The sequence below is a fragment of the Piliocolobus tephrosceles genome, chromosome 1 (assembly GCF_002776525.5).
Source record: "Piliocolobus tephrosceles isolate RC106 chromosome 1, ASM277652v3, whole genome shotgun sequence".
NCBI classification, from domain to species: Eukaryota; Metazoa; Chordata; class Mammalia; order Primates; family Cercopithecidae; genus Piliocolobus; species Piliocolobus tephrosceles.
In genome coordinates, this window is record NC_045434.1 from 135318108 (window position 1) to 135345663 (window position 27556).

Consider the following 27556-nt stretch of genomic DNA (forward strand, 5'->3'; position numbering starts at 1 on the left):
AGGCTGGAGGAGTGTAGTGGCATGATCTCAGCTCACTGCGACCACCACCTCCCGGGTTCAAGTGATTCTCCCACCTCAGCCTGCCCAGTAGCTGGGATTACAGGCACCCGCCACCATGCCCAGCTAATTTTTGTGTTTTTATGGAGACTGGGTTTCACCATGTTAGCCAGGCTGGTCTCCTGACCTCAGGTGATCCGCCCACCTCGGCCTCCCAGAGTGCTGGGATTACAAGCGTGAACCACTGCCCCTGGCAGCTTTGAGTCATTTTTACCAATTCTTTGGATATTTGGATCTCAGAAAGTATAGTGGCCACATTCTCATTTTCTCAAGTTACTTTTTTTTCATCATGCGATATTTCCTAAGTATTGACAGAATTGAACGCATTGTTCCCAAGTGATGACCCTGGATCATTCATACTTGTAGCTAAAGTATACATAGGGGTGGGGGCTACCATTTTTTTTTTTCTTAATGAGAGTCTCATCATTACAGTCTTACCCCTTGTTTTAGGTGTATATGTAAATTCTATTAGAACTCCTGTTTGTCATCACAGTATTGAAAGAAACCTAATCCTTTTTTCCCTCAGGTTTCATAGTTAGAATGGTCTGATATAAATGCATTGATGTCATTGTCATTTTTCAGTTTTTTTTTTTTTTTTTTTGTATATTTTCATTGAGTTTTTTAGTTCAACATTGTATCTTTATGGAAAGATTCCTCCAGTGTATTCTTAGCATCTGTAGAGCCTAGTTTAAATTAAGGTAGATGTTACTTGCTTGTTTTATAACTTTTCTTCTCAGTCTCAAGGCAGAAACTAAAGATACAAAAAGGAATAACACTTAATGGTATAGTAAAATAAGTTTTAAACTTAGTGAGTTTCCTTAGGCATAAACTCATTGCTTTGTATTTTTTCAGAATTTAGTAAAAAGCACTCCAAGATGAATAGTAGTTTAATCTCAAGTATAGAAGAATTATATTTGCCAGCTTTGTTTGTTAAAATTATGCTGATTTTTTTCCCCTAATCCTCAGTATTCATCCATTGTTTCTAAGTAAGAATGCCATCACTCAAAGTGAGTATGAAAGTGTCATTAATCAGAAAATATGGGGAAGACTTGATGATGAACAACAAATTTAAAACACCAGTAGATCACCAAACATGGTTTAGGTGATAACATTTTCCCCAAGAATTTGCTGACCAAATTTTACTAAAAATAGTTTCTGTATGATGTATGTTTCCGCTGTATGATTTTTTTAAATTATACTGGATACTATTAGTGTTTGGAAAGGTGACTCATTTATACTTGAGTGTATGATAATTGATTTTTCATTGGAATATCTAAATAATACAGTGCTCAGCTTTTATCATACTATAGCCATGCTTCCTTATTTTAAAATCCCTTCATTTTATTTAGGGACAAACTTTCAATAGACGTATAAAATACAGTTACTCCTCAGATATGAATTCTCTTCAGCAGTAAAAATGTTTGCTTTTGTTCACCTAACAGCACTTTCTTCATATTGCTCCATAGCATTCGTAATTATTATGCTAATGGTTATATTCACTTGGTTTGAAAAACTTATTTTAATATAAACAAAACTAGCACTTTAGGAGGATAAAAACCAAGTTTAATTACAGTTTTTAAAATATCTTAAAAGTTTTTTTCTGTTGGTACTGTGGAATTGCTTTATTACTAACATTTTGATTTTAAATAAAATAGAGGGTTTCCAAAAGGAGAATCAGTGGCTACAAGCAGTACCTCATAAGGAAAGGAAAAAAAAAATACTGTAACATTTGTCTTGCTTCAGTCAATGTTTATATGGTTTACCTTTTCAGATTAATGTGGTTAATCTGTTGAGCAAAAAGCCTACTGTTTTACCATTTTGCAATTTTTGCCCTATTAATATAGTATAAGGTAGTGTTCCTCATCCCTGCCTGCCCATTACAATCATTAAAGTACTATTAGTAGTAATTAAAAATACTGATGCATGGATCTCACCCCCAGATATCCTAATTTAGTTTATCTAGGGTAGGTTTTAGGGATGAGTAATTTTCAAAATATTTCTAGGTGATTCTGTTGTACTGTCAGGGTTGAGAACTCTCCTCTAAGGTAGTTTGAATTCGAAAGCTTGAGAAAATTTGGAGTGGCCATTTTCATTACAGGTGAACAAGGAATGATATCCCTGAATAGTCCCTGAACTGAAAATTCTATTAAGTAGACATCAAAGTGGCTTCACGTACACAACTTGAACTTAACCAGTATTGTGGAAGTGTTAAGGTTATAATAACAGATGTTATGTATTGAGCATCTAAAAAATCCAGGCTTTTCGATTTTTTTGGTGACTTCTTGTAGCAACTCTGGAAGGAAGGTAAATAACTCTTTTGTTCAAATAGTAAACTGAAGCTCAATGAATGACTTACCCAAAGGGGACATACTGCTTGTAAGTGGCAGAGCCAGAACTGTACCACATACATGTTTGATTTCACAACTTGAACTCTTTTTCACTATACCATGCCGTGTGAAAATTTGATACTTAGTTTGACTCAACTTAAATAATTAGTTTATCAAGGTTTTCTTAAGCTCATGTTTCTTTAGAGCTGTGGTTATTGTTACCAACAAAAGTACTTGAAGTGCTTCCTACTGGAAAGTGGTAGAGTATTTCTGACTTGGATAGGTTTATAAACTTGTAGTGGTGGTGGTGGTGGTAGTGGTATGATGATGGCACAAGAGTTAACAAATACTGCCCTTTTTTAAGAAATTCAGAAAATTTATGTAATTCACAAGTGTTACCTTTGTTCAGTGTTATAAATGAACTTATTTTGGACTCTAGCTATCTGGTGAGAAACAGCATAGACCAACTTTCTGAACATTTTTGTAGCAACTAGTTGGACCTTAATTATAACAAAAATAGCTACAGAAATAGTGTGGCCTTTTTCTACATGTGAAACCTCACTTTAAGCCCTTACTAATCTCAGTACAGGTTGAGTAGCTCTTATCTGGAATTCTTGGGACTAGAAGTGTTTTGGATTTCAGATTTTTTTCAGATTTGGGATGCTTAACATGTAGTACCTGTAATACTTAAAATATTTAAACAAAATATTTAAACTGGGAAAACATCAACTAACCACAGAGCTGGAATTTTTCCGAAGACTAATGAATAAAAATCACCTTTTTAAATGGGAAATTAGCATATTTTAAAATCCTGTTGCAACTAAGGCACATTAGTGATAGAGCTGAGGTAGTTAGATATTTCTACTTCCCCCACCCAGAGAACCATATCAGAAGTTTAGGAAAATCTGGCAGTCATAAGTTACATGGAAATGGAGACTCCAAAGGGAAAAGATGCAGTTTGTGTATCGTTCCCATATTTTCCTAATGATTTCTTATATTTCCCTAGTCCTAATACAATAATGGCCTAGAGTTAGATTGTCTATACAAGTAAGACTCTAATTCATATTTTTAAACAGGCCTACCAACTTGCTATTAGAAGTTATATGACTTGCTTCTTTTGATTTTTCTCTTGTAATGTTAAATTTCTCTTGAAATTTTTCCCTAAATGTTTGAAGATTAAAATTTTTTTATGCTAGTCACTTTAAAAAGTAAAAATACTGAGGTTGGAACTTGGTTAAATCAAGGAATTAACTTTATTTGTCCTTTCTGCATGCACTAGAGAATTTCTACTATTTATAAGTAGCATCTATTTCATTGTGTGTGAATTTGTATGTAGTGCCAAAGATACTTAGGATTATACAGCATTTTAAATTTACTACAATCTGTAGTTAAATTATTTTATTCACCATGCAAAACAAATATTTTCCTATGAATACCACAAATCATATATATATGTGTGTATGTGCATGTATATGTGTATATATATGTATGTGTGTATATATATATGCCAGCTAACAACACAGATTAATGCTTTTAGAATTTGACTTTTAATAATGTTCTGCAACTTTAAGTTCCATCCATTTTCTTTTCTTACCCTGGAATGGAACTGCTCTACAAACTTTGTCAAAGGAACTTGAAATATTTTTGAAGTTTTGTCATGAAAAAAGAGACATTTAATTTTGTTAAATGAATAGTTCTCTCCCTTTAGCACACCTGTGTTGAGAAGCTTTGTGTCTGGTTCTGGGGGAAATTAAGACATTTCCTGTCTACGGTCAAGTTATAGGCTATTTGATGCACATTATGATGAGAGCAAAATTCTATGAAAGTTTATTAGGAAAATCACTACCTGACACTAGGAAATCAACAAAAGTTTTTTTGAAAAAGGTCACATCTGAGCTGCCTGTTCATTAAAGGGTATGTTTCTAATATTTTTGGTTAATCAGTTGATATTTTGTGGTGCAGAGACAAGCTTGCCATGAGTGGGTTATAGATGTGCTAAGATACTGAGTCCTTGAGCCCTTGAGACAACCAAGTGGGGCCTGGGGTAAGCAGGGCTCCCAGGCTAGTCTTGCCCAATTAAAAGCTGCTTCATCCTTTTACTCCAGTGCTCTGTACAATCATTATCATTTCCCACATGTATCATGTATAAAGAAACAGTGGTGTAGAGAAATACTATTAGGTAAGGTAGTAGAATCTCCACCAAGAATTTCTAAAGGATTATAAGCAAAAGATAACTCTAATAACCAAATCTAAATATGGCCTTATATGCTTTTAATTATAGTAAAATGTATATAAAATTCACTGTTTTAACCATTTTTAAGTGTACAGTGTATGGTATTAAGTACATTCACATTGTTGTACATCCGTGTTATCCATCTTTCCCCAGAGTCTTCCCAAACTGAAATTTTATACCCATGAAACAATAGCTCCCTATTCCTTGCTCCCACTGACAACTACCATTCTACTTTCTATATCTGAATTTTTGACTACTCTAGTTACCTCATTTAAACATTTGTCCTTTTATGACTGCCTTATTTCACTTAGCAAGATGTCATGTTGTAATAAGATTCGTTTATGTTGTAATATGTGTCAGAATTTTTTTTTTTTTTTTTTTTTTTTTGAGAGAAGTCTCGCTCTTGTCCCCCAGGTTTGAGTGCAATGGCTTTGTCTCAGCTCACTGCAACCTCCGCCTCCTGGGTTCAAACGATTCTCCTGCCTCTGCCTCCCAAGTAGCTGGGTTTAAGGCACCTGCCACCATGCCCAGCTAATTTTTGTATTTTTTAGAAGAGACGGGGTTTCACCATGTTGGCCAGGCTGGTCTCAAACTCCTGACCTCAGATGATCCGCCCGCCTCGGCCTCCCAGATTGCTGGGATTACAGGCGTGAGCCACTGTACCCGGTCAGATTTTCCTTCCTTTTAAAAGCTGAATAATGCTTTGTTGTATGTATGTACCATATTTTGTTTTTCCATTCACCTCTTAATGAACACATGAGTGGGAAAACACCTTTTGGCTATTGTGAATAATGTTGCTATGAACATGGGTGTATAAATATCTGTTTGATGCCTTGTTTTCACTTCTTTTGCGTATATACCCAGAAGTAGAATTGCAGATCATATGGCAATTCCATTTTTAATTTTTTGAAAAACTGCAATTCCATTTTCTATAGCCACTGGACCACTTCTATTCCCAATAGCAGTGTACAAGGGTTCCAATTTTTCCACATCCTCATCTCTTTTTTTTTTTTTCTTTTTAAATAATAGCTATCCCAGTGGTGTGAAGTGGGATCTCGTTGTGGTTTTGATATGCATTTCCCTAATCTCCGGTAATGTTGACCATCGCTTCATTAGCTTATTGGTAATATGGCCTTATATTTTTCAATATATTTTTTTTCTGGAGTTCTAACCAAGATTAGCCAAATCTTTTTCAAAAGAAACTTATTGCATAGAAATAAGGTTTTTTTTTTTTTTTTTTTTAGACAGAGTCTTGCTCTGTTGCCAGGCTGGAGTGCAGTGGCGTGATCTCGGCTCACTGCAACCTCCGCTTCCCAGGTTCAAGCGATTCTTCTGCCGCAGCCCCACGAGTAGCTGGGACTACAGGCGCCTGCCACCACACCCAGCTAATTTTTGTATTTTTAGTAGAGACAGGGTTTCACCGTGTTGGCCAGGATGTTCTCAATCTCTTGACCTCGTGATCTGCCCGCCTCAGCCTCCCTAAGAGCTGCGATTACAGGCATGAGCCACCATGCCAGCCAAATTAACCTATTCTTAAAGTTTTATTGCTGCAGTGAACCTAGAGATCATCAGAATTCTTAATCTGAAATCCACCATTGGTTTCAGAGTCCATGAACAGCCTGCATTAATGCAAAATTCTGTCAGATTCTCAGAAGGATCAGTGACTTACCAAAAACATAAGAATTGATTTAGCCCGAAGTCATCAAACTGTTAAGAATCATTATCTTTTTAGGTCACATTAAGGTGGTTTTTAAATCACTACTTTGTGCCTTTCTGTATTTTCCAAACTATTTTAAATAAACATGCATAGGACATGTTTTTTTTAATTAAATTAAATTTAAAAATTAAATTTAATTAAATTTTAGAACCTGAAAAAGTAAAGTCCATCTTTCTTGAACCTCCATAAAAAACAAAGCTAACAGCCAAGAAGAAATGAAATGGATATGATATGTTCTTAAAATTGCCAGCCTTCTCTTATGGTCACAGCATTTCCAAGTATATTCCTGCCCTATAAAAAGAATAGTCAGGCTCTGCAACTACAAAAAAAATGTGATGTTTACCATTGAATCCATTTCAGCTGAATTCATTGCAATAAAATATTTGCATTTGAGTTTTTTATAATGAGCTTTTACTATAAAGTGAACGTGCAGGTTCTGTAGAAAAGAGATATTTACCATTGAATCCATTTCAGCTAAATTTCATTAAAGGAAAATATTTGCATTTGAGTTCTTTATAATGAGATTTTACTGCTTTTCTTATAATATCTCTACATAGTACTTTCTATAACAGTTGTTTTAATTTTAAAACTTTGATCACTTAAAAGCAACCAGAAAGAATTTTTATTAAGTAACTATCTTGGATGATATATACCTATATTCAGTTTATCACCCTAAAAAAAAAAGTAGGAAATATTTAGTATTTTGTAGAGCTTCCTAGGATATCTTACCTATTTAAAGTTTATTGTTAAATTTCCGTATCTACTTCAGTCTTTTTGAGTAGGTTTAAGAGTAATTGAAGTAGGTTGGAAGTTCCTCTATCATTTATTATACTTGGGCCTCCATCTTCTCTTCTGTTAGACCGTAACTGCTAGCTAACCAGCTTTGACATTTCTTTGATCTATATATCTGCTAACTGTATAACTGTATAATTATGTATCTATATATCTGCTAACTGTAGTGTTTATACTGTGAAAATTTATATTTATTTTATAAGTACATTTTTAATTTATACCAATTTTTTAAATTCCTGTTTTTCCTTTTGTAGCTGTATGCAGGAGCTATTCTTGAAGTTTGTGGATGAAAATTGGGAAGGTTCCCTCAAGTCCAAGGTATATAAAATTTACTCCAGTAAGCTGTTCAGCCATTTAAAATCAACATTTTATGTGAATTGTTTTCATTATATATTCCCAGGAATAAGAATTTTTAGGATTATTAGCCGGGCGAGGTGGCGGGCGCCTGTAGTCCCAACTACTCGGGAGGCTGAGGCAGGAGAATGGCGCAAACCCAGGAGGCGGAGTTTGCAGTGAGCTGAGATCCGGCCACTGCACTCCAGCCTGGGCGACAGAGCGAGACTCCGTCTCAAAAAAAAAAAAAAAAAAAGAATTTTTAGGATTATACTTTCTCAACAATATGTGCATTTTTTTCACATTTGTTTTCATGGAGGTGGTTTGTTAAAGTAATTGGTGAATGCTATGTTACTTTAAGCGAACACAATATATGAAATTTAGAGGCCAGGCATGGTGGCTCATGCCTGTAATCCTAGCACTTTGGGAGGCCAGGGCAGGTGGATCACAAGGTCAGGAGTTTGAGACCAGCCTGGCCAAGATGATGAAACCCTGTCTCTCCTACAAATACAAAAACTAGCTGGGCACGGTGGCGGATGCCTACAATCCTAGCTATTCGGGAGGCAGAGGCAGAAGAATCACTTGAACCCGGGAGGCAGAGGTTGCAGTGAGCCAAGATCACACCACTGCACTCCAGCCTAGGCGACAGAGCAAGACTTTGTCTCTAAAAAAAAGAAGAGAAAAATTTAGATTTAAAATACAACACATGAAGGAGTTATTTTCTTAAAAGAAGAGCCTTTCCTTTGCCAGGTGTGAATTTTGCAAGAGCCTTTCCTTTACCAGATGTAAGTGTAATTTCTTTAAGTAGCACACCATTGTAGTGTATTTTAAATGTGAATTGATTTATGTGGAACAATTGCATTAAGAGTAGACCTGTACAAAATAACAAATCACCAAGGAAAGAAGTAATTGCCAAAGAATTTGAAATACAAAAGAGAGAAATTCATATGTATATATCTTTACAGGGAATTTTAAGGATAAACATGTTAAAGGATAATTGTGAAGGTATATTCTTTGGGTTGACATCAGACAATAATGAGGAGCTTTGCATTACCAAGAAAGGCTTGAACTAAGGCTTTTGTCTTCTGTCCTTGCATGTCACTTTGAAAATCAGTTTTATGAAACTGAACTTGTCTGAAGGTAATAATGCTTTCTCTCTTTTTTTTAAATACATATATAAGTATTTAATTTACATACCTCATTTTACCTTGATTTTTGCTGACATTCCCCTGATTTCTTGCCTTATTTAGTTAATGGCAAGAGAATTTTTTGGATTTAATATTTTATAAAATTGCCTGCATTAGCACATGCTTTTTATTGCTGACCTAGAATTGTTTATAATAAAATATTGATCATTTGGCACAGATACGTAATAATAGAAGTTTGACTTGGGACACTTAATGAGGCCCAAAGCAGATACATATCTAATCAAAAACAGTCTTTGTTAGAGTAACACATTCTACTATAGCAAAGAAGATACTACTTTTGCTTGAGGAAAAAATTTCTTACTCTGTTTTTTTTTTTTTTTTTTTTTTGCGTCAAACACTTAAACTCAGAATTGTACCACAGTTGTTTTGGCTTTTTTGTATCCATTCTCTGAATGATAGTGTGAGCATTCTTATTTCTAGAAAGGTTTAGCAATTGATTTTTAGCTGCATTGATTATACTTATTAAAAACAACATTTTATAACTTAGATTTTCGTGAGAATCAAGAGTAACTTCGATACTATGATTAGCCTTCCTAGTTATGATATCAGATATTATTATCTACGGTAATACATATTTCTTATGTAAATTATCAAACCTTAGGGTACATATATCATACTGTCTTTTCCTTTTGAAAACAATTGAATTTTAATGCTATGTATAAATATTTAATTATCTACTTGCTTAAAATAAAAATGATTAATTCCATAATGTGTAACTGTATTTAATATTGTTATATATAATATCAGTATTTTCTGAGCCCATGAAAAGTTGTTATAATTGTGATAAAACCATTATTAAATTCCCACCCTCAGAATTACCATCTTAAAGATATTCTGAAATGTATTCGGAAATGTATTTCAGAATATCTTTAAGATATTCTGTATCTCCATGCTGTAGCATGGAGAATTGTTGCTATAAAGCAGTAATTACAAATACCAAACTAACTTTCATGTCATCACTGCCTCGTATTTTCTCCCTCTCTCTTTTTTTTTTTTTTTTTTTTTTTTTCTGAGACAGAGTTTCACTGTTGCCCACGCTGGAGTGTAGTGGTGCAATTTCAGCTCACTGCAACCTCCACCTCCTGGGTTCAAGTGATTCTCCTGCCTCAGCCTCCTGAGTAGCTTGGACTACAGGTGCATGCCACCACACATGCCTAATTTTTTTATATTTAGTAGAGACAGGGTTTTGCCACATTGGCCAGGCTGGTCTCAAATTCCTGACCTCAGGTGATCGCCTGCCTTGGCCTCCCAATGCTGGGATTACAAGCATGAGCCACCTCACCCAGCCACTGCTTCATATTTTTTATCTTCAACATCAAGTAGCTTCTGGGATTATCATGATAATCTTCATTATACTCTAGCTTATAATACATTGTCAATTTTTAAGATCACTTAATTTAAATTAGCCATTTCATGAAACAAGAGTAAATTAATGTTAAATTATTTCAGAAAGAGGAAGAATTTAAATTTTGGTATGTTTTACCCACATTAAACCACTCAGAGTTGTGTAAAAAAAATCCCAGATCATATTTCTTAGTCAATTCCAAATATGTCTTCTAAAATACCTTTTTTTCCTTATTCTAAGGAAAATATTTTCCTTATGCTTAAGTATAGAAGCCTGTCTATAGTAATTTCTCATAGTTGATTCTAGTATTCTGTCACTTCACTTGTGGTGACATCCTAAGTGATCATGTTTTTTTTCCTCTTGCTTGAGTCTTCTGTGTTAAGAATGTGGCCGTCTCTCAGAAAGTAATGTGGTTTATCCCTAATTTTGTAGGGCTTGGCAAACTTTCTGTAAAGAACTAGATAGTAAAAATTCTCAGCTTTATAGGCAACATGAGCTGTGTCGTAACTATCGAACTCTGCTGTTATAGCACAGAAGCAGCCATAGACAGTACTTAAACGAATGTGCTGTGTTCCGGTAAAACTTTATTAACAAAACCAAGCAGGACAGATTTGGCCCATGGGCCTCAGTTTGGCAACCTCTGTATTAGAATCATAAACCTTCAGATACAAAAAGGAGTTTTGAAATAATGTAGTACAAGTTGAGCATCCTTATAATTAAAAATCTGAAATCTAGAATGCTCCACAATATGAAACTTTAAAAATGCTGCATAAAATTACCTTCAGGCTGTATGTATAAGGTATATATGAAACATAAATGAATTTCAAGTTTATATTTGGATCCCATCCCCAAGATATGTCATTCTATATATGCAAGTATTTCCACATCCAAAAAAATAAAACACTTATGTTCCCATGCATTTCACTTAAGGATACTCAACCTGCTTCTCATGCCAACTACGATTGATTGGTAGCCATGCTTAAGGTTACATTGCTACATTGGAGTTTTGCTGGAAAGAATACTGATCCATTAGCATTATCTTCATTGATTTTCTTGTTTATAAAATGGGTTACAGTTGAGGTATAATAGGTTAATAGGGCTGTTCTGAGGATTAATGAGATAACATGTAAATCACTTAGTATGTGTCTGGCACCAGCAAATACAGAGTAAATCATTCCATAATTCTATAAATGTGTATTGATGCTTACTGTATGTCAATCACTATTCCAGTAATGAAGATGTTAAGTGGTAAGTATTGTTATTGTATCTTATATTTGCTGCTTGGTTAATAATAAGTTTCAATTATGAACCATCAAACATTCATATACTCATACATTGGTCATCTTTAAAAAAACATTCAAGTCAATGTATATTATAACTGCAACCTTTCTCATATGCAAAATTCTGTATATTGACCTCTAGCCATTTTTCAAAGTACCGTAATGGTGCTTCTCTTTCTGCCATTTTACCTCCTGACTACTAAATCTTACTTGGCCCTAGCATTTGAAACTCTCTTCACTTGTGTGACTTCATGATCGCCTAGCTTTCTCCTACTTCCAGCATATCTTTCTCTTCTGTTCTGGCATCTCTTTTACTGCCTGCACTTCAAACGTTATTGTTAGTGAGGGTCTATTATCTTCAGATTTTCTTCTCTTCTGACTCTACCAAATGGTGTCCCACTTGCTCAGTTTCAATTACAGTACTTATCTGATGACCCCCAATCTATATCTTTACATAAAGTTTTATTTTGTTAGAAGTTGTATTTCTTATATTTTTTACTTCCATGGGACATTTCCATTTAGATTATTTCATAGGCACCTTAAACCAATATACATATATGAATCACCTGGGGATCTTCTTAAAATACAGAGTATAATTCTATAAATCTGGGATGGGTCCTGAGATTCTGTATTTCTTACAATCCTACAGACTGTGGTCCACATTTTTAATAGAAAGGCTTTAAACCCAGCATGTCCAAAAACTGTATTAATCCTCTTCTCTATTAAAAGTATACCATCGTCCCTATTTCTATAAATGGCAGTATGATCAGGCAAAAGCATAAGCATGAAACACAGGAATCATGATTGATCTTTTATACTTTATATCCAGTTAGTTAGTCACCATGTTGTGTCTCTTCTCCCTCAGTAATGACCTTCATAGTCCCTTTCTCTTTTCTGTATTTTCAATCAGGGCCATAACATCTTTGTCCAAAAAGATTACTTACTTATTATCTAGTCTGCCTCTTTTCCCTTTTCTTACTTCATTACCTCTTTAACACAACAGCCAAAAGAGACCCTTTTCATAAGACAAATCTGATTGTATCTCTCTCTTGCTTAAAATCCTTTATAGTTCTCTGTCACATACAAAATGACATACAAGACTCTCCGTGACACGGTTTCTCATTTCTAGATTCACATCTCTAGTTTATGCAAAACTATTTGCAATTCTCTGAGCTCTGACTTCTGTGTGTTTGTACACACTGAAAATTCTTGCTAACTTGTGCTCCTTCCCAATTCTTGTGGCAAATTCCAGTTCATTCAAAATTTGGCTCCAGCATTGTTTTTGGGTGGTTTAAACAGTGTTTTACTTTTCTTTTTATGTTCCAGAACACCTCCCACATAAGATTATATTTGGCATACTGGTCTTTTGCCTCTCTCAAGCTAGAGCTCAAAGTTTGTGTTCTGTTTTTGTTTTGTGTTTTTTGTTTTTTAATCATTGATACACCCAAAATCTATGTAACATTGCACCAGGTATTAAGAGGAATTCAAGTATTTATGGAATGAATGCACTGATTTATTAAAGTTTTCTAATTCAGGGGATGCCCCCACTTTTGAGAATCTGGTGAAAAGCCTGTATTTCCATTTGTTTATATGCCCTCGATGAATTTACAGGATTCAAACATTCATAAAAAGTTCTCATCTTTTCCTAAAAGTCATAATTTTTTTAGTTTGTCTTGTCTTCATTTTGTACCTCCAGTCTCCCTAAATTCTCCTAAGTTGTCCTTTTCTGTTTTCAAGTGCTTCTAAATTGTCCTAATAGGATGACACAATTTTGTACTCCAAATGTATATAATACTACATTTTCTTTTTTTTTTTTTCCTCTCTTTTTTGAGACAGTCTCGCTTTGTCTCCCAGGCTGGAGTGCAGTGGCATGATCTCGACTCACTTCAACCTCCACCTCCCAGGTTCCAGTGATTCTCTTGCCTCAGCCTCCCAAGTAGCTGGGATTATAGGCATGCGTCATCACACCCAGCTAACTTTTGGTTTTTTTGGTATTTTAATAGAGATGGAGTTTCATCATGTTGGCTACGCTGGTCTGGAACTCCTGACCTCAGGTGATTTGCCCGCCTTGGCCTCCCAGAGTGCTGGGATTACAGGCGTGAGCCACCGCACCCAGCCAGTTTTCTTGTTTTAGAAATACTTTTTTGATTACTTAGTAGCTTTTGTTGAACGCAGTTGAGAATTAGGTTGTCTGTTGTTGCCATTCTCTTTATATTGACGTTTCTGGATATGGTATGACATTGTTATTTAGAGTATGTTCTGATTCTAATGTACTTACTCTAATCAATAGGATATTTCATCTCAAAATATAATCCTGTTTCAACATGATTATATTTCTGTCTCATCAACAGGATTGTATTTTGTCCGAGTATATTTTGTCTCTTTTTTCATTTATATTTTCACGTGTTTGTGATTTTGAAAATAACATAATTCAAACATTTTTCTTTAACCTCAGAATATATACTTCCTTATTATCCCCCCCATTTCCATATATACCCTCTTTATAGAACAAGGAGGAGGACAGATGTGGGTTTGGGTTTTGGGGTTTGTTTTTTTTTAATACTCCTTAATACTTTATTTTTTAAATCATCCCTTTTAATACTCCTTAAAGTTAGCTCTAAAGAGCCTCTGAATTATGAGAGTCCCTTGACATTCTGAGCAGTGTATATAGCAAAACTTAGCTCTTCTAAGGGGCAGCATAAATGGGTTGCTAACAATCCTAAGGGAAAAGCTGAAACATTTAATCTGTTTTTAAATTACTTCTGTTTATTTGATCACTTTGAGTGTTATTTACAAAATTGCCTTTATTAGTGACAAATAATTAAATTGACATAGAAACATTTACTGGAAGTTAGAGTGATTGGATTTTCTTTAGAAATCTCCAAATTGGTGGCTAGGCAAGGTGACTCAACGCCTGTAATCCCACCACTTTGGGAGGCCAAGGCAGGCGGATCACGAGGTCAGGCATTCGAGACCAGCCTGACCAGCATGGTGAAGCCCCATCTCTACTAAACAACAACAACAAAAAAAAAAAAATTAGTGCGGAATCATTCTTTGATTTTATTGTGTGACCCACATGGTATGACACCATTTCTGTATTTTTTTTTTTTAAGCTTTCATTGAACACATTTGAGAATTTGAAATTTTTTTGCTTTCTGCCCATAATTGCAGAGAAGAAAATTGACAGAAACGCCTCTAATGATTAAATGAATCAGAAAATGAATGCAAAGAGATAAAATAACACTTTAGACCTGGAGTGACCAAGTAGCCAAACATGGCTGTTTTAAGTTTTTTTTTTTTTTTTTTTGAGACGGAGTTTCACTCCTGTTGTTCAGGCTGGAGTGCAATGGTTTGGGTGTGATCTTGACTCACCACAACCTCCACCTCCCAGGTTCAAGCAATTTTCCTACCTCAGCCTTCCGAGTAGCTGGGATTACAGGCATGCACCACCACACCCAGCTAATTTTTTGTAGTTTTAGTAGAGACAGGGTTTCTCCATGGGGTCAGGCTGGTCTTGAACTCCTGACCTCAGGTTATCTGCCCACCTCGGCCTTCCAAAGTGCTGGGCTTATAGGCATGAGCCACTGTCCCGGCCTAATTTTTTTAAATTATATAAAATTAAACATCCAGTTCCTTAGACGCACTAGCTACATTTCAGATGCTCAGTAACCACCATACCAAAAAGAAAAGATGAAGAATATTTCCATTATCTCAGAAAGTCCTGTTCTAGACTAATGATAATAAAATTGTTCCATATGAGCAGAAGCTCAGATTCTGAAACCTCATTTGACAATATTCTGAATGAATTTTCTCAAAAATCAAGAGTGAGTGAATAAACAATATATTACCAAGGTCAGAAAGGAAAATAGTTTTGTTTGTTTTGTTTTGTTTCTTTGAGAGGAGTCTCGCTCTGTTGTCCAGGCTGGAGTGCGGTGACGGGATCTCGGCTCACTGCAACCTCTGCCTCCTAGGTTCAAACAGTCCTCCTACCTCAGGCTCCCAAGTAGCTGGAACTACAGGCATGCACCACCATGCCTGGCTAATTTTTATTATTTTTTTTTTTTATTTATTTTTATTTTTTTTAGACGGAGTCACACTGTAGCCCAGGCTGGAGTGCAGTGGCGCGATTTTGGCTCACTGCAAGCTCTGCCTGCCAGGTTCACGCCATTCTTCTGCCTCAGCCTCCGGAGTAGCCGGGACTACGGGCGCCTGCCACCAGGCCAGCTAATTTTTTTGTATTTTTAGTATAGACGGGGTTTCACCGTGTTAGCCAGAATGGTCTGGATCTCCTGACCTGGTGATCCGCCTGCCTCGGCCTCTCACAGTGCTGGGATTACAGGCGTGAGCGACCGCGCCCGGCCCATGCCTGGCTAATTTTTGTATTGAGACAGGGTTTCACCATGTTGACCAGGCTGGTCTCTAACTCTTGACCTTGGGTGATCTGCCTGCCTCGGTGGCTTACGGCTGTAATCTCAGCACTTTGGAAGGCCGAGGCGGGTGGATCACCTGAGGTTGGGAATTCGAGACCAGCCTGACCAACATGGAGAATCCTCGTCTTTACTAAAAATACAAAAAAAAAAATAGCTGGGCGTTGTGGTGCATGCCTGTAATCCCAGCTACTCGGGAGGCTGAGGCCGGAGAATTGCCTGAACGCGGAGGCGGAGGTTGCGGTGAGCCGAGATCGTCCAATTGCCTTCCAGCCTGGGCAACAAGAGCAAAACTATACCTCAAAAAAACAAACCAAAAAAAAAAAAAAAAGAGCCAGAGTAAAAATAAGTTAGAGCCTATTAGAAATGTATTTGGAATCTGAAATCAATATTTACAGCGTGGCTGTGCTCTAATTTCATGCATGATAGTCAATGAGCAGTTGCCTTGAAAGCACATTGCTCATTTTGGTTATATTTACCTTCAAAATCAGGAAAATACGGAATAAATATTTGAATTTATGTGGTTAATTCTTATTAAAATTTCGAATAGATTTGTTTTTCACTATCCCTTTATTCTTCTGTAAAATTATTCATAAAATCATTTAAAAATACAAAAATAAACAGAGTTCACTGAACCCAGATGGTAAATGGTGGTGGTGATTATTTTTTCTTGTATACTGAAAGTTATTAATAAAATATTCCAGCTGCCCTCCTCCAGAATCTTTTAAAAGAAAAAAAAAAAGTCTCTTTAAGGTTGCCATAAGCTCCATTATTTCTTTTCTGGACTTTATTTGCTATTGGCATATTTAATGACTCATGCACCTATAGAGCACATGACATGTGATTACAATATGATCAAGTCAAGAATACAACAAATAATATTATGTATTCAAATACCAGTCTTTTTATACAATTTTAAAATTCACCATCGTTATTTTGCTTATAATTTGTAAAACATCTAGAGGGTTTTTTCTCATTCATTACTGAGCCATGATGTATGTTTACATTGAGAAATTAAATACAGTGGTAGGTTTAGTAATAAAATGGAGGCTAAAATCATTGAACTTGAGGAATTGTAGTTTTTCCTGACTGGCTGAAGATCCACCAGCACAGTTGCCTTTCTTAGCATACATTTTTATCATACTTTTTCAGTTTACTTTCTTCACTAAAACGTTTGAAGTTGACTTTGGGGCTATTTTGACTATTAAGAAATTTCAAATTTTAGGAGTAATTTGAAGTAGTAAGAGATAAAATTCTTTTGAGTCCTTTAGAATTATGTCAAAAGAAGGACTGTTTTATGTTCAAGTGAACATAAATTCTCAGTTCTTATTTTGTTTCTTGTTTACTTATGACTCTAACATACTAAGATCTCCTTTCTCTGAACTTAGAGTACTTATTGTCAGTTGTTAAATTAATGACATTGTTTTTATGATCACCTCTTTTTATTTGTTGCAGATCTGTTTAAGCAGACTAGATGTATTGACATTAAAGAACTCAAGTTTCCTCATACTGTCCTGTAACTTATCGAATGCCATGTGTATATAATGAGTACTCAAATATTTGTTAAAAGATTTATTTACTGCCTGTAAAATGTGATTTGCTGCTACAAGGTATTTAACAGATCCTCTCTTTCAAAATTAGGAAGCTATGGATCTGTGTTTAACAGAGAGAAAAGGAAAGAACTGATGAAAATAGTAATTAGTGACTCATCTTAGTATTCCTTTTAAATTTGTTCACTTATTGCAGTCTGTTAAATCATTTTAATAAGTGAACTGTTAAGTATGCTAAGCTCTGTTATGGATCCAAAACAACATATATAAGAATAGTCCTTTTACCAGGTTTCTTATGTGGTAGAGAAGGCATGTAGACACAGTTACTGCGTGTTACACAGTATTTTGCACAGACATGCAAATAGCATTTGGCAGAGGAACAGAACAGCATAAAAGGCAATAAAAATCATAAGATCATTTTTTTTGGGGGATTCAGGAGTTTGCAGAATATCTGGAAAAATCCTAAAGGATAAAGTTAATAGAAACGATATTTTAATAAGCCAGAATAGCATAATTGGTTTTATTTTGAAATAAATTTTGTAGGGGAGGATTAGGTGAGATATTTGAGTCAAATATGTGAAGACTCTCATAATGAAGCAAATTGATAGCGCTATTGCTATCTAATTCTAAAGTAAAAACTCAGAAGCATGTGTGTCACTATAAAATCTAAGATGAGAATTATGCAAATGATCAATAACTGGTATTAAGAATGATCAAGTATCTAAATGAAACAATTGCTTTTATTTTACAAAAATGTATTACAGGCCGGGCGCAGTGGCTCACGCCTATAATCCCAGCACTTTGGGAGGCCAAGGCAGGCGGATCACAAGGTCAGGAAATTGAGACCATCCTGGCTAACACAGTGAAACCCTGTCTCTACTAAAAACACAAAAAATTAGCCGGGCGTGGTGGCCCGTGTCTGTAGTCCCTGCTACTCAGGAGGCTCAGGCAGGAGAATCGCTTGAACCTGGGAAGCAGAGGTTGCAGTGAGCCAAGATCACGCCACTGCACTCCAGCCTGGGCAAGACCGAGGCTGACCCCTCGCTCAGCCTAGTGAGACCCCGTCTCAAAAAAAAAAAAAAAAAAAAGAAACAAAGGAATTACACACGTTTTAATTTGAATTAATTAGGCATGATCATTATTGAAAATTGGTAAAATATAGATTGATAGCATCCAAAACGGGAAAACATTCATTTAAAACTTTCCCAAATAAATGCCCCATGTATAGGCCTTTATTAAAATAATAACAGTAAACGTTTTTTGAACCACTTTATATATTTTAAGATTTGTTTAGGGCTTTTTCATTTGCACATGAAAATATTCACCTTTTTAAAACAACAGTAGGAAACAAATTGAAGAAAAAGAAACAGGGAAAATCCTTGCTTTTTACACATAAAAGTTTTCTTTGTCACTAAATATAGATCATAATTTTTTTAATGATTATGTGGTTCATATTAATTTATTTGACCAATATTGTTTTACACATTTAAATTATTTCCAAATTTTCAGACTTGGTTAGCAAGACTTTTTATAAGTTATTTCCTCAGAATAAAGAAAGTCCTAGAAGTGTACTTGCAGTTTTACAAACTATGTACATTTTAAGAGTCGTGGTTGATTTTGCTGAATATCCTTCAGGAAGGATGTGCCCATTTATATTCCTCCCATAGCTCATTCCCAGCAAAATCCCGCTCCCTGTTTCCTCTCTACCCTTTAGTATTCTTTTTAATCTTTGTAATTCTGAATGTGAGTACCTCATTGTTTGGGCATTTCTTCGATTATATGTGAAATTGAACATTTATTTCAAATGTTTATTTACCATTTGTATATTTGTACATATTGCTATACATAGTATTTTTTCTTAATTATTTGTAAGAGCCCTTTTATATATTTGAGATAATTTTCTTCAGTTTGTCATTTTTTAATTTGCTTATGGTGGTGTTTTGCTGTCCTGATGTTTCCATTTTTACATAGGCGTATCTATAAAACATTTCCTTTTGGGTCATACTTAGGAGTAGAATTTTATATTCCATATTTTTCTCTGTACTGTAGGCTTTGGTAGTATTTTTAACCTCTCCTTTTTAGCAGTTATCATGACTGATTATTGGTTCTGTGATTATTTTTTTCTAAACTGTTTGGCAGTTTTCTCAGAAGTATTTATCGAATAACTCATGTACACCTCCAGGCAAACATATATCTCTTTTTCCCTCTCCCTCTCTCTGATTTGATAGCTTTAGCACATTAAAAAATTCTCACAGACATTTTTATCTCTTTTAATTTCCTGTTCTATTCTTTTCTCTGTTATGGTATCTGTATCACATGGTGTATTAATAAACAGTGGAACAAATTCTCTTTCCATATCTTACTTTTTAAAAACTGCCCTGACTATTCTTACACATTTACTCTTAAAATTGAGCTATCATTTTTGTCAAGCCTTAGAATCCTATTGGAATTCGGGATTTCTATTAATTTGAAACAATTAATGTCTTAAAATATTGGAGAATATGGTATCTCTCTCCATTTATCCATAGATGTTTAAATTTTCTTAGTTTTTTTCATATGGGATATAATGCTTGATTTGTTAAGTTTATTTCCACTTTTATATTAATCTTTTTAGTTAGCTTGGATTTGGAAGTGAACTATTGAATCTTTTTCTTTTTTTATAAGCTTTCGTTAGGAGTGATAAACCCAAATTGTTCAGAGGACTACAAATCAAGGTAAGGTGATTGTAATGGAAATCTCTTTTTTCCAGCCTTAATTTCTTTATTTTATAATTAAAGTAGATACTTGAATAAATGATTTTCCCCATAAACATGTACAGATATTATGTATCAATTTAAATTTTTAATTTCACTGAAAAATAATTTTTTTAATAGACTTTATTTTTTTAGAGCAGTTTTAGGTTTATGAAAATTTGAACGCAAAGGAAAGAGTATTCCCATACACTCCCTGGCCCCCACCCCCACCCTCAGTTTTCCCATTATAACATCTTGCATTGGTATAGTACATTTGTTACAATTAATGAATCAATATTGATATATTAAGTTTAATAGCTCACATTAGCATTCATTCTTTGCGTTACGTAATTATAGTTTTGCCAAATGCATATTACATATCTACCATTACAGTATCATACAGAATAGTTTCACCACCCTAAGATATCTCCAGTCCTTCACACTTTCAGGTCATTTCTCTCCCTTCTCTCCCTCTTCCCCACCCTCTGGCAACCACTGATTTTCTTTCTCTTTTTTTTTTTTTTTTTTTTTTTTTTTGAGATTAAATCTTGCTTGAACCCAGGAGGTGGAGGTTGCAGTGAACCAAGATGGTGCCACTGCACTCCAGCCTGGGTTCAAGCAATTCTCATGTCTGAGCCTCCTGAGTAGCTTTATTACTGGAGCGTGCCTCCATGCCCAGCTAATTTTTTTGTATTTTTAGGAGAGATGGGGTTTTGCCATGTTGGCCAGGCTGGTCTCAAACTCCTGACCTCAAGTGAATCACCCGCCTCAGCCTCCCAAAGTGCTGGGTAATATTACAGGTGTGAGCCACTGCGTCTGGCCACCACTGATTTTTTTATTATCTCTATAATTTTGCCTTTTCCAGATTGTTATATATTTGGAACCATACAATATGTAGCCTTTTCAGATTGGCTTCTTATTACTGAATATTACTCTGTTATACCAGTTTTGCCATTCACCTGTGGAATGACATCTTGGTTGCTTCCAATTCTGGGCAATTTTGAGTAAAGCTAATATAAATATTTTTGTGTAATTTCTGTGTACACAGAAGTTTTCAGCTCATTGAGGTAAATAACTATGAGTGCAATTGCTGGATCATTCAGTTAAGATTGTTTAACTTTGTGAGAAACTGCAAAACTGTCTTCCAAAGTGATGACATCATGTTGCATTTGCCCTAGCAGTGATTAAGAGGTCCACATCCTCACCAGCTTTAGGTTGTGTCACTGTTTTGGATTTTAGTTGTTCTAATAAGTATGTGGTGGTATTTTATTGTTTTAATTTGCAGTGCCCTAATGATACATGATTTGCATATCTTTTCATGTGTTTATTGCCATCTGTGTGTCTTTGGTGAGATGTCTGTTCAGATCTTTTGCTCTCTTTTTTTAAATTGTGGTAAAAAATATTAAATGTACAGTCTTAACCATTTTTAAGTATACTACAGTCCAGTATTAAGTATTTTCACATTGTTGTGTAAGAGGTTTGTATAACTTTTTCATCTCGTGAAACTGAAACTCTACACCCATTAAACACTTAATTTTATCTTTCTGTGCCCATCAACGCCCCCCCCCCCCCCGCCCTCCTGCCAGCCGTTGACAACTACCTGTTTTCTGTTTCTATAGTTTTGACTATTTCAGATACTTACTATGAGTGGAGTATTTGTCCTTTTACGACTGATTTATGTGGATCAAGGTTCATCCATGTTGTACTATGTATTCCACTACACACACGCTCACACACACATACATACACACTTTTTTTTTGGACAAGGTCTTATTCTGTCACCTAGGCTGGAGGACAGTGATGTGATCACAGCTCACTGCATCCTCACCCTCTGAGGCTCAAGCGATCCTACCACCTCAACCTCCCAAGATGCTGGGACCACAGGTACACACCAACATGACCAGCTAAATTTTTTTTATTTTTTATAGAGATGGGGTCTTGCTGTGTTGCCTAAGCTGGTCTTGTATTCCTGGGCTCAGGCGATCCTCCTGCCTCAGCCTCCCAAAGAACGGGGATTTACAGGTGTGAGCCACTTTGCCCGGCTCACATTTTCTTTATCCATGCATCCATCAGTGGACATTTGAGTTGCTTCCATCCCTTGGCTATTGTAAATAATGCTTTTATGACATTTGGGTGTGCAAATACCTCTTCAAGGCCCTTTTTTTAGTTCTTTTGAGTCTATATTCCAAGAAGCGGAATTGCAGGATCATATGGTAATTCTGTTTTTAATTTTTTGAGGAACGTCTATACTGTTTTCTATAATGACTTCACCATTTTACAATCCCACCAACAGGGCACAAGTGTTCCAATATCTCTGTGTCCTTGTCAACACTTGTTATTTTCTGCTTTTTGATAGTAGCCATCCTAATAGGTATGACGTACTATCTCATTGTGGCTTTGATTTGCATTTTTCTTAAAATAAATGGTGTTGAACATTTTGTTGACCATTCGTTTATCTTCTTTGGAACATTGTTTATTCAAGTCCTTTGCCCATTTTATAATTGGGTTTTGGTGGCTGTTGTTAAGTTGTGGAGGTTCCGTCTATTCTGGATATTAAACCTTTATCAGATATATATGATTTGCAAATATTTTCTCCCCTTCTCTGGGTTGTCTTTTCATTCTGTTCATTGTTTCATTTGATGCACTGCAGTTTTTAAGTTTGAGTGATCCTGTTTGTCTGTCTGTGTTTTTTTGCCTACTTTTTACTTGAGGTTTTTTGTTTTTTGTTTTTTGTTTTTTGGTAAGCTGAATTTTAAGAGTTCTTTGTATATTTTGAATACAAGTTTTTTATCAGATAGGTGTTTTGCAACTGATTCCTTATACACATTGCTGGATTTGACTGCTAGTATTTTGTTGAGGATTTTTACAACTATATTCTATCTAATTTCTTATTTCCTTTTGGGATTATAGTAAGTTTTTTGTTTGTTTGTTTTTTGAGATGGAGTCTCGCTCTGTCACCCAGGCTGGAATGCAGTGGCATGATCTCCGCTCACTGCAAGCTGTACCTCCTGGGTTCACGCCATTCTCCTGCCTCAGCCTCCCAAGCAGCTGGGACTACAGATGCCCGCCACCACGCCCGGCTACTTTTTTGTATTTTTAGTAGAGACGGGGTTTCACTGTGTTAGCCAGGATGGTCTCGATCTCCTGACCTTGTGATCCGCCCGGCTCGGCCTCCCAAAGGGCTGGGATTACAGGCATGAGCCACCACACCCGGCGTAAGTTTTTTAATATTGGGATCTCAAATCCAAGCAAAAAAGAAAAAAAAATATTTAACTTAAGAAGTAGTGACCAGGTGCAGTGGCTCACACCTATGTAATCCCAGCACTTTGGGAGGCCAAGGTGGGCAGATAACCTGAGGTCAGGAGTTTGAGGCCAAGCTGGCCAACGTGGTGAAACCCCATCTCTACTAAAAATACAAAAATTAGCTGGTTGTGGTGTCAGGGGCCTGTAATCCCAGCTACTCGGGAGGCAGAGGCAGGAGAATTGCTTGAACCCAGGAGGCAGAGGTGGCAGTGAGCTGAGATGGCGCCATTGCACTCCAGCGTGGGCAAAGAGCGAAACTCCGTCTTAGAAAAAAAAAACCTGACCAAAATGTTTAAGTAGTAATGTTATATTGATTCATTAGCCTGGATGGCCTGTTTTTCTAAACTCCACGAGTGGGTTGGGAATATACCAAGTGTTAATAATCACATCAGAGCTAGTCTCCATCTTTGGAGTTCACAACCCCAGAATACCCTAGATAAACTGAAGCATATTTCTGGAAAGAAGTTCTAAGAACTCTGTCATCACTGCTGAACTACATAACTACATTTTTAGTTATCCAATGCTACTTAATTTAAAATTGAATTATTTGATCTCTTAATGAATGGCTGTTGTCACATTTACTCAGAATTAGAATTTCTCAGAGCTCTCTGGAGAAATATCGGACCCAACTAATGGATTTGAAGTTTCGGGAACCCAGCCTAATTCTAATTCTAAACTGATTACGAACTAAAATCATTAGATTTGTTACGCCAAGGAAAATGTATGATCCAGTGTGTGATTGCTTCTGTGTCTGAAAATTTATATGCACAGCCTACTTTAAAACATTGCTCTTATACCATCATTTTCTCAATTATTTTGAACTTGTCTGCCTCCATCCAGTTTTAAATTCATTTGAGAGTATCATGGGGGCATTACATATTTGTTAGTTTCAATAATAAGCTCAAATCCCAAATTAACTGTCTTGCTACTAATACATATTTTTCTCTTTAAAAGTAAAATAATTTCATGTGCCTGTAGTCCTAGGGAGGCTGAGGTGGAAGGATCACTTGAAATCAGGAGGTCTCTGGAGGTTGCAGTGAGCTGAGATTGTGCCACTACACTGCAGCCTGGGCGACAGAGCAAGACCCTTTCTCATGAATGAATGAATTAATTAATGATTTTTTAAATTCTCCTTTTTTTCCGAAATCCTGTAAAACTCTTCTCCTTAAAGATTTCCTTTAAGACTTGTTTACTGTCATGTCTAAAAGCTTTTTTTTAATTACTTAATTTAAACTGAATTGAATTGCTTTGTCTTAGTTGAGGCTGTGAAGGCTCTTTCTGAACAGAAAGTAATTATGATGTCCCTCTTTTTTTAGTATGTCCGTGGTTCAGACCCTGTATTAAAGCTTTTGGATGACAATGGGAACATTGCTGAAGAACTAAGCATTCTCAAATGGAACACAGACAGTGTAGAAGAATTCCTGAGTGAAAAGTTGGAACGCATATAAATCTTGCTTAAATTTTGTCCTATCCTTTTGTTACCTTATCAAATGAAATATTACAGCACCTACAAAATACTTTAGTTTTGCTTGCTTCCATTGATCAGTCTTTTACTTGAGGCATTAAACATCTAATTAAATCGTGAAATGGCAGTATAGTCCATGATATCTAAGGAGTTGGCAAGCTTAACAAAACCCATTTTTTATAAATTTCCATCCTCCTGCATTTGTTGATACCACTAACAAAATGCTTTGTAACAGACTTGTGGTTAATTATGCAAATGATAGTTTGTGATAATTGGTCCAGTTTTACAAACAACAGATTTTTAAATTAGAGAGGTTAACAAGACAGATGATTACTATGCCTCATGTGCTATGTGCTCTTTGAAAGAAATGACAGCAGACTACAAAGCAAATAAGATATACTGAGCCTCAACAGATTGCCTGCTCCTCAGAGTCTCTCCTATTTTTGTATTACGCAGCTTTCTTTTTAATACAAATGTTATTTATAGTTTATAATGAATGCACTGCATAAAAACTTTGTAGCTTCATTATTGTAAAACATATTCAAGATCCTACAGTAAGGGTGAAACATTCACAAAGATTTGCGTTAATGAAGACTACACAGAAAACCTTCCTAAGGATTTGTGTGGATCAGATACATACTTGGCAAATTTTTGAGTTTTACATTCTTACAGAAAAGTCCATTTAAAAGTGATCATTTGTAAGACCAAAATATAAATAAAAAGTTTCAAAAATCTGTCTGAATTTGGAATTCTTCGGGTTTGTTCTTTCATGTGTAAAAATTATGTTTTTCAATGCATTTTTTTCATATAAGCCCTTTTTTAAGCCAAAATATAAAAATGGCTGTAATATTTAAAACTTATAACATCTTATTGTTGGTAATAGTGCTTTATATTTGTCTGATTTTATTTTTCAAAGTTTTTTCATTTATGAACACATTTTCATTGGTATGTTATTTAAGGAATATCTCTTAATGATATAGAATTTTTATATTATTTTTCTTTGCTTAACCTTCTGTCTGGTTCAAAGTGACTTCTTCATAAGATGTATCAAATTGGTCTGATACTCTGTTCTGTCAGCTTTACCTCAGGATAAATTGTTAATAATCTAGAAACTTCCCTAACTATTGATTTTGAATTAAATTTTTTTAATGAAGGATAGTTGGAAATCTATAAAGGCAGCTCTCTCAGAGAATGTTTATAAAGTATGTATGTATTTATTTATTTATTGAGACGGAGTTTTGTTCTTGTTGCCCAGGCTGGAGTGTAATGGCATGATCTCAGCTGGCCGCAACCTCCACCTCCCGGGTTCAAGCGATTCTTCTGCCTTAGCCTTGCGAGTAGCTGGGATTACAGGCATGCGCCACCACGCCCAGCTAATTTTGTATTTTTAGTAGAGACGGGGTTTCTCTATGTTGATCAGGCTGGTCTTGAACTCCCGACCTCAGGTGATCCTCACACCTGGGCTCCCAAAGTGCTGGGATTAACGGCATGAGCCACCGAGCCTGGCCTATAAAGTATTTATTTTTAATAGAGATCTTTACTAGCGGTTTGTGCTATGTAGTTCTTAAAATTAAGAAATATATTTTTAAAGCCAGCAAGATAACAGATATAAGCCCTGAGTAATTTGGCTAATCAAAATAATATAAGAAATCCTGGCAGACTGTGGTCTACTTTTGATCACCTATAGCAACGGAGAGGACCATCGTTTTGATAGTACAAGGCCCTGGTTAAATGTGCCACCAATCCCCACTGGTTATTACTAGTTCAGAACAAGAGGAAGAATAAGCCAGTTACAGACAGTGGAAAAAACAGCAAGAGAGGAGTTGCCACCACATACAAAACAATAGTGGGACTGAAAAATGAAACTTCAAAACTTCTGCGATTAGCATAGAGAACTAATTGGACTGTTTTCTAGGCAGGAAGAGCTAGTTGAATGAATATCTGGCATTGAGTTGTTTTTTTTTTTTTTTTTTTAAGTGAAGAGAGGCCTAAAAAGTCTATTGTATTCAAGTTATTATGAGAGATCAAAGAGGCTGAAGAGTCCCACAGTATCTTAGTGCTTCCAAGTTCTCAAGCTGATGAATAAGAGTCTCTACCAAAACCCCACTGTTTTAATTGGGAAGTTCAAGTTAATCAGCCAATTCCAATTGTTTTTCACCAATCAAAGAACATCTTTTTAAAGAAACAAAACTGCTGACTACCAATAAAAGGGTATAAATACTGATCCAAAAAGTACAGTTTTGTAGCCAAAATCAGACATTTGATTAAGCTTATTCATATTCACAAACACGATGTGTAATAGTCATTTGATATTTATGACTGCTCCCCCTGCCAAAATTGTGTTCCTTATAACCTAACACAGTTAAATTATCTCTAAATTTCTGAATTTGGCAAAAGCCTCTTACAAGGAACTATGAGCAAGAACTGATGTCTGTTTTAAGAGGAGTTGAGGCTTGAAAGCCATTCTTAAAGTAAAATTAATAAAAAAAATTTTGAAAGCAAATACTGCAAAACTTTAGACGTTAAAATTGGCAGAGTAGCTAGTATATGAAAACATCTACAAATACATGGGAAGTAAGAGTACAGATTCCAGATATGAGCAACTTATTCCAGATATATACTTATATAGAGAGTTCAGATACAAGTATATTTACATATTAGATGTAAGTATTTATTTGAAAATTAAAGTGCCTTTTAATTAAACCCTGTTGTGGCAGAGGACTCTCTCTGGGGAGGATAGTGATTTGTTTTTCTAAGACCACCAGAGTGGGCACAAAAGAACCAGCG

At 35.5% G+C, this 27556-nt stretch overlaps 1 protein-coding gene across 1 annotated transcript in view; it reads left to right on the plus strand.

Annotated features, from left to right (window-relative positions):
• Positions 1–25518, plus strand: part of SELENOF (selenoprotein F) — a 50060-nt gene extending 24542 nt beyond the window's left edge. The window contains exons 3-5 of the mRNA XM_023208280.2: positions 7381–7444; positions 19934–19983; positions 24621–25518. Of these exons, the coding sequence (XP_023064048.1) occupies positions 7381–7444; positions 19934–19983; positions 24621–24752 (246 nt within the window). The 3' untranslated portion in view covers positions 24753–25518. The remainder of the gene's footprint in view (positions 1–7380; positions 7445–19933; positions 19984–24620) is intronic.
• Positions 25519–27556: the final 2038 nt, after the last annotated feature.